General features: G+C 56.4%; 1 protein-coding gene across 7 annotated transcripts in view; it reads left to right on the forward strand.

Moving 5' to 3' along the window:
• Positions 1–13,989, forward strand: part of SMARCA4 (SWI/SNF related, matrix associated, actin dependent regulator of chromatin, subfamily a, member 4) — a 97,429-nt gene that overhangs the window by 47,296 nt on the left and 36,144 nt on the right. For all 7 annotated transcript variants that reach the window (XM_039251052.1, XM_039251050.1, XM_039251053.1 and 4 more), the window contains 7 exons: positions 71–192; positions 1,676–1,826; positions 2,840–3,003; positions 8,750–8,816; positions 9,809–9,919; positions 11,342–11,584; positions 13,636–13,749. In XM_039251052.1, the coding sequence (XP_039106983.1) occupies positions 71–192; positions 1,676–1,826; positions 2,840–3,003; positions 8,750–8,816; positions 9,809–9,919; positions 11,342–11,584; positions 13,636–13,749 (972 nt within the window). The remainder of the gene's footprint in view (positions 1–70; positions 193–1,675; positions 1,827–2,839; positions 3,004–8,749; positions 8,817–9,808; positions 9,920–11,341; positions 11,585–13,635; positions 13,750–13,989) is intronic.

A 13,989-nucleotide genomic window follows, 5' to 3' on the forward strand; every position in this document is an offset into this window, starting at 1 on the left:
TCTCCCCCTGGGAGCCCTCTGCCGGTCCCTGTGGGGTGGCCTGAGGTGACACCAGCTTGTGTCTTGGTAGGAGGAGGAAGAAGAGCAGCCGCAGCCAGCACAGCCTCCTACCCTGCCCGTTGAGGAGAAGAAGAAGATTCCAGATCCAGACAGTGACGATGTCTCGGAGGTGGATGCCCGGCACATCATTGAGTAAGACGTCCTACCATGGCCTCCTCCTCCGCCAGCCCCTGTCACGGTGACAGCAGAGGGTTGTCGGGTCCCCCTCTTCTCTACGCATGGCCCTCACTACTGTCCACCCCACAGACATTAGGCACTGCAGGCAGAACCAGTGGATTGACTTCGGGTTTCGGTCATTTTCATAGGCCCTGAATAGTCCATCCATTGACATGGTTCATCCTGTGCTTAAGAGGTAGTGCATTGTACAATGGTCGCTTCACGCTTGGTCCCCAGGCCCCCCTCCCACCCCACCCTGTTCCCTCCCTGGAGGAAACTGTTTCCAGTGTCGTGTGTCTTCAGAGATATTTCACGGATCACCAAGCAAAACGTGTGTCTGTTTTTCTTTTTAAGGGCACACGTGTATCTTTCCAGGCACACTTTTCTGCCCCTGGCCCTTTTCACCGAAAGCTTCATATCAGAAGTGACGCTGTGTTTGTAGACAGAGTGTCATCAGTATGATGTTGTGTGTTACACTGTCACGTGTTATCCTGTCCCTAGTGGCGGGCATTCCCGTTATTTCTCATCTTTTGCTCTTAGGAGCCCAAGTACAGTTACGACATATTAATGTAATTGTTGCTTATGGCACAGTTAACGGATGTTCTGGAAAAGAAACTGAGGACTGAGAGTTGTATACGGTCTAGATATGACAAACAGTCATCATCTCAGTCCTTGAAATCCTCTGAGAAATAAGGAAAAGCCCACTAAGCTCACTGACAGATTCTTAAGGAGGTGAAAAACCAGAAGCCACAGCATGGTATGAAACAGTGTGACAGAAGTCAGATCACATATGTCTGTCACATTCATAAAATGTAACAGTTTAAAGTCGCTTTTTAGGAGCATGTAGGTGGTTCAGTTAGTTACATATCCTGACTCTTGATTTTGGCTCAAGTCACAACCTCACAGTTCTTGAGTTTGAGCCCCGCGTTGGGCTCTGTGCTAACCGTGCAGAGCCTGCTTGGGATTCTCTTTCTGCCTGTCTCTCTGCCCTTCCCCCACACATGCACACGCTTGCATGATCTCTATTGCTCTCTCTGTCTCTCTAAACAAATAAAAAAGGCACTTTTACAAATAATTCCAGGTTAGCTCATAAAACAGCCACAACGTCAATGATTCTGGTTTTCTGTGAGGCCATTCGGTGTGCATTTTCGGTGTAGCCCCATGAGTGATCAGCAGAGAGAGTGGGCCGGGGGACGCGCCTCTGGCTGAAAGACGCATTCTTCCTGCGATGTGGCAGTGACCTGATTCCTGTTCCGGGAACATGCGGTCGGGCCCCCTTTCGTTAGTAGTTGCTGCCTGGCCCTCCCTCACACCGTCTGGCTGCACTTCAGCTCACACTGTGGCCGTCAGACCATGGGCCATTGGGCAGGAGGGTCTGCCCTGGAGGGGCTCGTGTCAGATGCACGTTGTCACAGGTGGGAACGTGTGGCCTCACACGGTGTTTCCATCTTACTCCCAGGAACGCCAAGCAAGACGTCGATGACGAGTACGGCGTGTCCCAGGCCCTCGCGCGGGGCCTGCAGTCCTATTACGCCGTGGCCCATGCGGTCACCGAGAGGGTGGATAAGCAGTCGGCGCTTATGGTCAACGGTGTCCTTAAACAGTACCAGGTATGGCTAGAGGGTCACACCCACACAGCACTCCCGGGTCCCCACAGTGTGGTGGCTGCCAAGGCCGCGTTCCAGCCTTCGTCTCTGGACACTCCCCCTTCCCCTCTGAACCTCCCTTTCCCCGTCTGGGAGGCAGGGCCCTGATCTGTTCGCCTGGCCTCCAGGAGGAGTTGAAATTGTGCAATAAAATCAGTATCTGCTGGGTACTTGCTGTGTGCTGGGCAGAACAGGAGGCTGCTCCCCATTCACTTTATGCCCTAACCAGCCCCAGTTCGTGCGGGCCTCCCTCTCCACGTCTGGTGGACGTGGGGGGCGATTGAAGAACAGAGAGGTGTGTGTAGTGCCTCCTCAAAACCCCGCAGCATGGAAGTGGCCAGGATGGGGCGCAGGAGTGGGTGCCCGGGTGCTCGGTGCGCGTCCCACAGAGCCCTGCAGCATGAGGCAGTGGGGGGCGGGACGTCAGGGTCAGGAGCTGGCAGCCCTACTTTCCGTTGGCTATTCCAGGCAGAAGATGTGGACCAGAACAGGAAATTTTATAGACACTTTTAAAAAATAATTTTTTTTTAAATGTTATTTGTTTTTGAGAGAGAGAGACAGAGTGTGAGCAGGGGAGGGGCGGAGAGAGGGAGGCACAGAATCCGAAGCAGGCTCCAGGCTCTGAGCTGCCAGCACAGAGCCCGATGAGGGGCTCGAACCCACAAACTGTGAGATCTTGACCTGAACCGAAGTCGGGCGCTCAACCGACTGAGCCCCCCAGGCTCCCTGAGATTTTATAGACCCTTATCGCCAGCCCGGCAACCCTGTGATTTTTCAGGAGCGCTTGCTGAGGATGAGGCCAAATAACCAAGGACTGGGCTGATTGAGAGCCAGATGCCAAAAGTCCCTGATGGCCACAGGTGGTTCGCGGGCAGGGACAGACCCATGCCTGGCCTGTGCCAAGTCTCAGAATTCCGGGGGGTGCTCTCGTACCCGGCTGGGGCTTTACTCACGGCCGTTTGCCTCTCTCCGTGCAGATCAAAGGTCTGGAGTGGCTGGTGTCCCTGTACAACAACAATCTGAACGGCATCCTGGCTGACGAGATGGGTCTGGGGAAGACCATCCAGACCATCGCGCTCATCACGTACCTCATGGAGCACAAGCGCATCAACGGGCCCTTTCTCATCATAGTGCCTCTCTCGTAAGTGCCCTCGTCACTGGGGGGCCTGCAGGGTCAGCAGCAAGGCAGCGCTGCTCTTGGGCTTCACTTCCCACCGTTACCTCTTGAAAGACGAAATACACATCTCCAAATAGAGCCCTTGAGCCCATGTCTCCAAATAGAGTTCTGAGGGAACTTGGAAGGGGACACAACTCAGCACTCAGCATCCTTCCTCTCGTTTCTGGGGCCAGGGTGGGAGGAGGGAGGGTGAAGGAGTGCCCTCCTGTCATCCCTATTGGGGCCGCTCTCGCAAAATGACCTTCAGGTGCTCCTCAAATCCACCAGCCACCACTTTGCACACAGGGTGTCGCTGGAGCCAGAGCGCCTCCCGCTGGCAGAACAGAGGAGAACCATTGGAGGGAACATCCCGCCTCCTCTCCCCTGGGTCCCTGAGGCCTCCGGTCCACCTCCCTTCCTGGCCCTGGCAGCCCCGGCACCTAGTGTGATGGGCTCTGGGTCCTCCCCTGCGTCCCTAAGAGGCTCCCACTCACCACCTCTTGGCACCGCTAGCCGCCACCTCCTGCCAGGCAGCCCTGCGGGGGCCAAGGGTCACCAGCCGCCCTAGGCGGCCCTCTCCCTAGGTCAGCGCGGCTGCTGTGCAGCTCACCTGCCCCAGAGCTTTTTAGAAGTCCTGTGGTTCTCGTTAACTCCGGCTCCGGCTTCATGTCCTGTGCCAAACCTACCCCAGGCCTGGGGATGGTGCCCCCTGATGCGGCCAGGCCTCCGTGGGCACGTGGCCTGGCCCTGGAGGGAATGCCCCTGACTGCAGCCAGTGCCCCCTAGTGACCGTCATCCTTGAATCAGCTGTCCAGGGTGAGAACAGGAGCTGAGTGCTCAGGCGCCGATCCCACAGGAAATACCCTCCTGCCTTTAAGGTGGCTGGGCCACCAGAGGCCACGCAGCCACGGCCGGAGGTCCCAGAACTCCCCCAGCATTTACCAGGACGAGTTTATTTCTTCCTTCTGCTTTCCCTTCCTCGTGGTCGTGTGAATTTGCCTGCGCTGCTAGAATCAGATCTGCATAGAAGGAGAACTGTTGGCACAGAGCAGCAGAAGGGCCCAGGCTGAGGACAGATGGCCTCCCCCCACCCCCCACCCCCCTGCCCAAGTCAGACCCAGTTCCTCAGCTTTCTGTTGCACTCCCCCATGCGCCGTCTCCTGACCACCCGTGACTGAGTCCCCTTTTTATGGCCCTGCGCCCCTCTCCCCAGGTGTGAGGTGTGATCTCCTCCACCAGAAAGGTTCAGCCCCGCATGCTGTCCTGCCGCGTGGGTGTTCCATTTGTAAGTCTTCGCTTTAAAACAATTTCATATTATAAGTAGTTGCAAATTAGAATAAAGACTTCTTGGGTGCCTTCCACCCAGCTTCCCTGATCTTTCATATCCCCGGGAGGGCAGCACTGTTCAGGAATCTAGAGCCCTCCTTCACACATTGTCTAACGCCCCCACCGATGGCCCCTCTCTGGTCCAGGCTCTTACTTTTGTCGTCGTGTCTCCGCGACGCATCTGTGACGTTTCTCCAGTCTGTCTTCATCCTCGATGATGTTGACACTTGAATTTGGCTTGGGCATTGGTAGGCTGTCCCTCGGACTGTGTGTGTTCAGTGCCTGGTCCCGAGAGTCTGGTGAGAATCTTCGAGAAGGGATGCTGTACCTTTCCTGGCGTCTTGGTCAGGAGGCACAAGGGATTGAGAGACCTCAGCATGGGAGAGGATAGCTTTGGTCTCTGTTCTGTGCTGCCTGCTGGTTTCCCCACATAAACCTAGGAGTTTCTGCTTGTAATTCACAAGTCCCTGCTGAGGAGGCTTTTAGAGTCCATGGAAATATCCCATTTGTCATCACACTTTGCCCGAAGATTTCCTCATCCCATCAGAGGAGTCCGGCTTGAGGCACGTTCCCCAGCGGGAAGGGCAGATGGTGGTTTGCTTCTGTCGCCCCTCCCGCACGTGTGCAGTGTTCACCGTGAGGAAGAGCTCTCTACCTTCTCCACGTACTTCCTGATTTGTGTGACTCTTATTTTTTTTTTTAATATTTTAAAATATTTATTTATTTTTGAGACAGAGACAGAGTGTAAGTGGGGAAGGGGCAGAGAGAGAGGGAGACACACAGAATCTGAAGCAGGCTCCAGGCTCTGAGCTGTCAGCACAGAGCCCGATGTGGCTTGAACTCACGAACCACGAGATCATGACCTGAGCCGAATTCAGCCACTTAACGGACTGAGCCCCCCTGCGCCCCTGATTTGTGTAACTCCTACCTGAAAGTGGCCAATGGGGACTTTGTTTACTCTGGGGGTCGGGCTCTTCCAGACGTGGCCTGCAGAGACCCTTCGGGTTGGTTCCGGTTTCCTTTGAACACGTCCCGGTCCCTGTATTATGGTTGGCATTGGCTCGAGAATAGCTTCGGCTTTCTAGAAAAGTTGCAGAGGTACTACTGAGTGCCCTGCGTGCCCTCCCCTAGCTACCCTGTTGTTGCTACCGTCTCATGTGAATGTGATATATTTGTCACAACTCGGGAGCCGGCCCGAGCACGTCACTGCTGGCCAGCGTTCCAGCCCCTCTCTCTACTTTCCTCCCAGCGCCTGGCCTCCCTCCCGGGACCCCAGGCTACCTTCAGCCCTGCCGAAGCCTTGGCCTTCTGTGGCCAGCAAGCGCCCCTCCTTTTCCATGTTTTTGTTCATCTTGACGGTTCCAGGCAGGATGAGGCAGGTGTTTTGTAGGATGGCCCTGAATCTGAGTCTGCCTGGTGATTTTTTTCATGCTTGGACAGGATGCTAATTTTGAGGGTCGAAGAGCACAGGGGTAAAGGGTCCCTGTCGTGACATCATTTCAGGGGCAGCTACCTCTGTGTGCGTTGTCACTGGTGATGTTGACCTTGCTCACCAGGTTGAGGTCCTGTTTGTCAGGTGTCTACACTGTGAAGTTTACACTTTCTTTCGCCTCCTGTACTGTGTTCTGGAAGTCACTGAGCTCTGTGCTCATATAATAAGTGAGCAGGTAAGGTCCACCTCTTTGAGGGAGAAATAGCTCTGTAAATTCCGTAGAATTCTTATGGATAGAAGATGTATGTCTTTTTTCCATTTGTTGGTTTATTTAATCTTTTTAGCCCCTTTTTTTAAAAAAGGTTATTTATTTCAAGAGAGAGAGCAACAGAAGGGCAGAGAGAGAGAGAGAAAATCCCAAGCAGATTCTGCACTGTTAGCGCCAAGCCCAACATGGGGCTCAATCTCACAGACTGAGATCATGACCTGAGCAGAGATTGGGTGTCAGATGCCTAATCAACTGAGCCACCCAGCTGCCCCTATTTAACTGTCAGTACGGACTCACAGGCACCTATTTTACCTTGCTCTGTACACCAGTACTGGGGTGTCTTGTTGCTCAGATCCTTCCAGCTTGAACCACGGGGAGCTCTCCGTTGGAGCTGCTCTGTCCCATTGATAGGCCCCCATCATTGTGGGGTGTCGTGTTCTCTGGTACTCAGAAGATGTGCCCAGCTCAACATGTACATTTCCTGCCTAAGGCCTAGAATTGGCCCTTTTTCCTAAGAGGCCCCAGTTTCTCAGAGGACGGTATTAGAAACACAGAGCTGGGTGCTAGGCGTGACCCTTGCTTCTGAAGCATCATTACTAGCGGGCCCTGTCAACGGACAGCACTGGGAAATAAATGCATGTGTTGATCTAATGTGATTTCTGTGTCAAGTCACGTACAACAGCTGCCTCTGACTCAGCCACAGAGCTCCTTCTGGCACTTTCTTATTTGTTCATTTGCAGTACCTGGATGGCTTGCTGTGCACATCCAGCACTTTCCAGGTAGTTAATCTGCGTGAAACAACGTTACCAATTAGAGCATGCTATTCAGATCAAGTTCCTTCTGTCTTGCGGCAGTTTCCCATCAAAATAACTTTTCCTGGGATTCCTTAAGTCAGGGCTTCAGTGACGTTGCACCGTGTGTTGATCTTCAGGCTTTTTACACCCCTATCCCCCCGGACAAGTGTCTGGTCCGTCGCGTGACCTCTCCTCCGGGCCAGGAGAGCTCCTTCTGCCCCAAGGAGCCATTTCAGACATTGAGCGTCCAGCTGTCCTATCTACTCGCTGGGATAAACAGCCGTCCGCCACGAGTTTGCTGTGTCTCCCAGCCTGCCTCCTGCCCCCAACTCTCTTGGCTCTTCCCCCTCCTACTGCACACGTTCCCCACACCTCAGGTTCTGGCCCTCCGCTTCTTTCTCGCTCCCTTGACTGTATGCCATTTGGTCCGTACAATAGAATCCTGACTTGAGGGACTGGACCAGGGCAGCCTTGCTGACCCTCAGGAAGGGGTAGCCCAGAGCCAAGCCATCTGAGGCAGGCCCGGTGGCTCCAAGACGCCGGGACCCACGCTTCGACAGTTTTTTGCTCAGTCCTTCTTAGTGTAGGACTTCGGCTCTTAGCCTCTTTACCTCATGGCTGCAAGATGGCTGCACTGCCTCCATCATTTCTTTCTTTCTTTCTTTTTTTTCTTGTTTACTTAAAAAAATTTTTTTTAATGTTTTTATTTATTTTTGAGAGAGAGAGAGAGAGTGTGAGCAAGAGGAGGGTCAGAGAGAGAAGGAGACACAGTATCCAAAGACAGCCTCCAGGCTCTGAGCTAGCTGTCAGCACAGAACCCGATGCAGGGCTCGAACCGACGAACCGTGAGATCATGACCTGAGCCGAAGCTGGACGCTTAAATGACTGAGCCACCCAGGCGCCCCTCCTCCATCATTTCTAAAGGTTCCCAGGGTAGTGGACAGGGCCAAGGGCAGCTGATTGTCCCCCCCCCCCTTTGAGTGCTTTCCACCACAGCACCTTGAACTTCATCTCATCGGCTCCCACTAGGCCCACCTGGTTGGCGCTGGTTGCTGAGGAGTCTGGGAGCTGGGGGTTTGCGGTGAAGACAGTACCACCCTCAGCGGAACTTCTTGCTGAGCCACAAGCAGTCTCTGCCACTCGGCCTCTGAGTCCTGTGTTTGCAAACTAACCAGACTAGACTTTTTGAGTGAATTCCTTTTCTCACCAGAAGCTGTATATCCCGGTGTTTCCCAGGGAACCTACCGCCTGTGAACTTGGCTTTAATGTTGTCCTCACCCTCTCGAGTCTGTCTCACAGTCCTGGGTGAATTGTTCCTCCTCATCCACCCTCCACCCACCCCCATGCCTGCTCACGGCCGCTTCCTCTCTCTCCCCGCACTTCCTGGCCTTGCTTCTCCCATGGAGGGGCAGACGGCGTTCGTGCTACTGCCCCACATGCAGCCCCCGAGCCCTCCACCCGAGGCCGGCGCGCTCTCCCCACCTCCGCTGTCTCCCATGGGGCAGGAGCCTGCAGGGGCCGCCATTTTCATTTCAAGGTGCCACCGAGCACTTGTGTGTCTCCCGTGCTGGCTGGTGTCGCCAGCACACTCTCCACGGCTCTGAGCCTGAGACGAGCCACTGCGGGGCTGCAGTTTTCCTGGGAGCCGGCTCACGAGGTGCGCGTCCTCATGGGGTCCTGGGGCCCCACAGCAGCGACAGGACTGCTTCCATAGCCACCCGCCTCCAGCCCAGGGCCGCTCCAGGCTCCGCCTCCCCAGTGCATCATCCCTCCCTCCCCCAGGCACTCGGTTACTCAGCCGGCCCTGAGTGTCATGGCCAAGTTGGCCTCATGCCCCCGTGAACATTAGCTTAGACAGGAGCTGTTGATGAATGAATTAGCACCTGACTATCCCTTCTTTATTTCCGTCAGCACATTGTCAAACTGGGCATACGAATTTGACAAGTGGGCCCCCTCCGTGGTGAAGGTGTCCTACAAGGTACGTCACAACCTGAAGAGATGGATGGGGGTGGGGGGTGACAAGTCCGCTTGCGTCACTCGTAGGGTGCACACGCCCACGTTTTCCTGGGCTCTACATGTGGGATTGTGCTATTTGTGAAGGGTTGGGATCATGCTTTTGAGAGTGGTGCTTTTTTAAGTGATGCTGTGGACTCAACTCGTGGCATCTGGTGACGTCATTGCGTTCACTGGACGATGTTCTTGTCACCCGAGCTTTGGTTACAACCCATTCACGTAGGACGACTTGAGAGTACTGTGATCTGTGGGACGTGGGGCTTGTTCACCCTGTGAGGAAGGGACTCTGTTGTCGTGCCTCTTAGCGGGGCAGCCGAACAGAGAGGACAGCCGTCCTGCAGCCCTGTAGCGGCAGAGCCGCTTGTGGCCCTGGCTGTCAGGCTCCTGGGTCCAGGCTCCTCACCCTGTGCTGGGAGGCTCTGGGCCGCGTGACGCGGAGGAGGGGTCCTGACACCGAGAGGGAGAATGTGGTGCTTTTAAAGAGCTAAGAATAGTTCTGCTCGCGAGAGCTCATGGGACCCCACAAAGCTCAGTCAGCCTGGACTGTGAGCCTGGAGAATGCACCGTGTCTGCATCCAGGCGCCCAGGACACAAGGGTCAGGAGTTTGGAGCTGGGGAGGGTCAGGGCAGGTTTGCTCACTGCGGACAAGCTGGAACTACACGTGCTCAGGGCACCCGCACAGCCAGGGCAGGCCCGGAGGCCGAGGCCCTGGTTTCCAGCCGGGGGGCCTGGGAAGAGGAGGGGGCTGATCGGCCCTGAGCCAGGAGCAGGTGTAGTGTAGGCGGCAGGTTGGAGGACAGGCCCGGCAGCGCCCCTGGCGCCTCTCCATGGCAGTAGCCCCCCTCCCCTGCAGTGCCTCTCCACGGCAACCCTCCCCCCCACCCCCCACCCCCGGCCAGGTGGCAGCCGCCAGGTCCCCAGGAGGCTGAGGTGTGCGTGCCTCCTCTCCCTCACAGGGCTCTCCGGCAGCCAGGCGTGCTTTCGTCCCGCAGCTCCGAAGTGGCAAGTTCAACGTTTTGCTGACGACTTACGAGTACATCATTAAGGACAAGCACATCCTTGCAAAGGTAGTGTCCTTGTGTAAAGCACACCACACCCCAGGCAGCCACGTGATGTCAGGGAGCACCCGATCCAGGGGTGTCACACGTGTGTCATACAGACCGGGGGAGAGCATCTTCCCGTACGGCCCGCCAACCCTGTCCTCAGTGAGCCTGGCAGGGTGATGGTGAGGCCGGCCTTGTCTCTGCCTGAGTCAGGTGGCCGTGGCCCTCCATCCCTGGTGGCTGTGCCACTCCCACCATGGCATTCAGGGCTGAGGACTCGTGTTCCGTCGGCCTTGGGCTGCTGAGAGTTGTTAGGAGCCTCTTGAGGGACCCTGTCGTGACGGCAGCTGTAGGCAGGCCGGCAGTGCGTCACTGAGACGGTACCCTGACCCACATGTGAAGCAGGCATGGTCCCTCACCTGCAGGGAGCTCATTTTTCCTGGTTTGGAGGAAAGATGATGCGTGTGTTCTGACCACCAGCCATCTAGCACAGGTTAGGTCGAGGGGTCGAGATTTTGACCCAGGGATGGAGGTGTTCCCGAGTCACCTCTAGGGGCTTAGTCATTGTGACGACTCGGGGTGCTTTGTATCCATCCCCGGCATGTAGACAAGGGAACTGGGGTCCCGTGAGTAGGCTCTTCCCCTCACACCTGTGGGCAGACGACCCCTTCCACCTCGGTGCAGAGCCTGGCCCATCCCAGGCCCGAGAACGAGGCTCTGAAAATCCTTACCTGACAGCAGCATTAATGGGTGTCAAGGCCACGTGACGGGGATTCCTCTGGAGCCTTGCCCGGGTCAGCTCTGCTCTATGCAGTCGGCAGCTGACACACGCCTCTCTAAGGCGTCACTGTGTCCGTGGGAGGAGTCGCTGAAGCAGGGAGCACTTGGGAGACTCATCACGGTGTCCTGCAGACTCACGCTCACCCTGAGGCCGGACATCGAGCCCATGTCTCCTGGTCCCGTGGTCACCAGCAGGCTCTGGGCACAGCCCCAGCCCCTCGGAGCCCACATTCTGAACTTACTTGTGCAAGTACCTCCCTGAGAGGCACAGCCTGGTGGTTGGAAAATGTACCAGCTTCTGAGCCACGTCCCTGTCGACCCCCAGCCCAGGGCCCTCTAATCAGCGCGGGGTGTGTTATTTGGAGTAGATTCTGTGCTACATACAAGCATCTGTGACTTGGGGGGAAACCAGAGTACTTTTCTGCAAGGTGCGTTGTGCGCCCAGCAGCGGGTCACAGGCACATCTCCCTGTGTGTCTGCACCGCCTGCTTCGTGAAGGTTGTGTCATGTGGCTATCGCTTGTCAGGGGACCTTGTTATGCCCCTGTTCTTCACCTAAACCTGCCGTTCTGGCTGGAGACCTGCCTAAGGGCTGGGGGAGTCGTGCCAGGCTCAGGGCGACCCGGCTGCGGCCCCTACCCCTAACTGCCTGCTCTGGGACCCGCAGATCCGTTGGAAGTACATGATTGTCGACGAAGGCCACCGCATGAAGAACCACCACTGCAAGCTGACGCAGGTCCTCAACACGCACTACGTGGCCCCGCGCCGCCTGCTGCTGACGGGCACGCCGCTGCAGAACAAGCTGCCCGAGCTCTGGGCGCTCCTCAACTTCCTGCTGCCCACCATCTTCAAGAGCTGCAGCACTTTCGAGCAGTGGTTCAACGCGCCCTTTGCCATGACTGGGGAAAAGGTGTGTGTGCGTGGCCGGCCCCGTGCCGGGTGTGGGTGAGGCGGGGAGGGCGGTTGTGCTCGTGGGCTTTCCGCAGGGGAACTTTGCCCGAGCACATGGTCCCAGGCTCGGCTGGCTTCTCTCAGGGGTCTGCTGAGTGCCCGCCACAGCGGGCCAGGCCTGAGCAGGATGCCAGGGCGGGAGGCCTGTGGAGCAGAGCAGCCCTGGTGCCAAGCCTGAAGGGTGGAGATCGTGCGAGTGAACCCCGGGGAGTCTCTCGGGCTTCCCTGGCCCTGAGCCTCGGGTCCAGGGAGGGGACAGCGAGTCATAGGGCCGTGAGGTAGCTGCGGCGCTGGCAGGGCACAGCTGGAGGTCCCGAGGGTCCTCTTGGTCCCCCTAGAGAGTTCAGATTTCACCCCAAGGGTAGCGGCAGGCTCAGAGGGTTCTAGTTAGAGAGGCAGCACGGTCAGATTCTGTATATTTTGTTTTTAACGAGTGCTGTGATTAACATCTCTTGACATCCATGTGGCTGGGGATGACATCGTCAACTGAAAACCAGACCTGGGGCCCAGGGTCCAGGTCTTCACTGCCTGATGAGGCCTCCACGCTGGCTCCCGGGGCAGGCCTCCTGTGCCATTGGGGCCTGAGGGGGCTTACAGGCGGGTCATGTTTTCTGTTGAATGAGGCTGCAGGCTAGACCCTGGGGACCGAGGAATGGGGCACAGTTGCAGAGATTGGACGTTAAGGAGGAGCGTCACTGCCCCGCTGGGGCCAGGCTCCCCCGGGGCCACGGGTGTATGTGGCCCAGCCAGCTAGTTCCCAGTCGTCAGTCACAAGGGTCTCTGTGGGCAGGTCGAGGTCACCTGGGGCCACCTTACTGTCATCCACGAGGCCCCCTCTCCCAGGCACCAGTTGAGACAGAAGCCCTTCTGAAGGAGAGAGTGTGGCTTTTCCAGGGCGAGCCCCCAGTTTTCAGACTCCCAGGACCCTCATTCCAAGCATATGGCTCTTCTTTCATTTATTTTCAAGGTTAGCCAGAGTTCTAGAACTGCACCATGAGGTTATCAGGGAGCCCAAGGAAGATAATGTTAAGCCTAGTCTATTTGACTCTTTTATTTTTATTTTTAATTTTTTTAACGTTTATTTATTACTTTTGAGAGAGAGTGTGCTCGCGCACAAGTGGGGAAGAGCAGAGAAGGAGACACAGAATCCAAAGCAGGCTCCAGGCTCTGCGCTGTCAGCACAGAGCCCGATGTGGGACTCAAACTCACGAGTTATGAGATCATGAACTAGACTGAAGTCAGACACTTAACCCACTGAACCACCCAGATGCCTTTTTAAAAAAATTTTATTTTAACATTTATTTATTTTTGAGAGACAAAGAGAGACAGAGAGCGAGCCAGGTAGGGGGCAGAGAGAGGAGACACAGAATCCGAAACAAGCTCCAGGCTCTGAGCTCTCATTAGATCCTGACGCGGGGCTTGAACTGACAAATCTTGAGATCATGACCTGAGCCAAAGTCAGGCGCTTAACCGACTGAGCCCCCCAGGCGCCCCTTAATTTTTAAAAGTTGAACTCGTTAGCAGCATAGCAGACACCTTGGGAGAGCAGCGTTTCTTTCCCCCCGTACCCGCCAGGCTGAAGTGAGAGAGGATTCAGGGCTCGCAGCGACAGAGCCCTCCATGAGGACCATTCGTTTTACACCAAATGTTCTGTGAACGTGCTTCTGCCCCACTTTCCTGTGGCGGTGTTGGCGGGTCTCCAGACACACGAGTATCTACTGCTTGTGGGGGAGCAGCCTGGTGTGCTGTTTCTTTCCCTAGTAAGGTCTGTGGGGTGCGATTTCCTGGAACTTTGGTTTCCACACCCTAAGAACTCCTTGGAAGGTTCCAGGTCCTTCGAGTTTTCTAAAGGAGGGCGGTGCCCCAGCAACCCACCAAAGTGCGAGGCAGCCTGATACAGGCGCTGAGGGCGAGGTGACTCCAGGTGGCCCCGCGCATCCCCCTCCCCCGCACCGCCCCCCCCTTCCCTACGGAGGTAACCTAGGTTTGCTTGTGTCATGGCGGCGCCAGGTGGACCTGAATGAGGAGGAGACCATTCTCATCATCCGCCGCCTCCACAAAGTGCTGCGGCCCTTCCTGCTCCGGCGGCTCAAGAAGGAAGTTGAGGCCCAGCTGCCTGAGAAGGTAACGGATGGTTTTGAGTGGACGAAGCCATGGTGCAGCGTCGTGCCAGGGGCTCTCCAGCCTAGGCCCGGTCGGGTGGCGCTCCGGTGACCATGGCCCTGGTCTGGCTTTGGCATTGTAGTGTCCATGCACTGTGAGGACAGCCATTCACTCACACGCGCTGGGTCTGCCGGGCGGAGGTGGGTGTGGACCAGCGGCCTGGGCGGGTCCTGTCCCATAGGGCTGCTCGTGACCCCGCTC

The sequence above is a fragment of the Hyaena hyaena genome, unplaced genomic scaffold (assembly GCF_003009895.1).
Source record: "Hyaena hyaena isolate Hyena2069 unplaced genomic scaffold, ASM300989v1 scaffold_392, whole genome shotgun sequence".
NCBI lineage: Eukaryota > Metazoa > Chordata > Mammalia > Carnivora > Hyaenidae > Hyaena > Hyaena hyaena.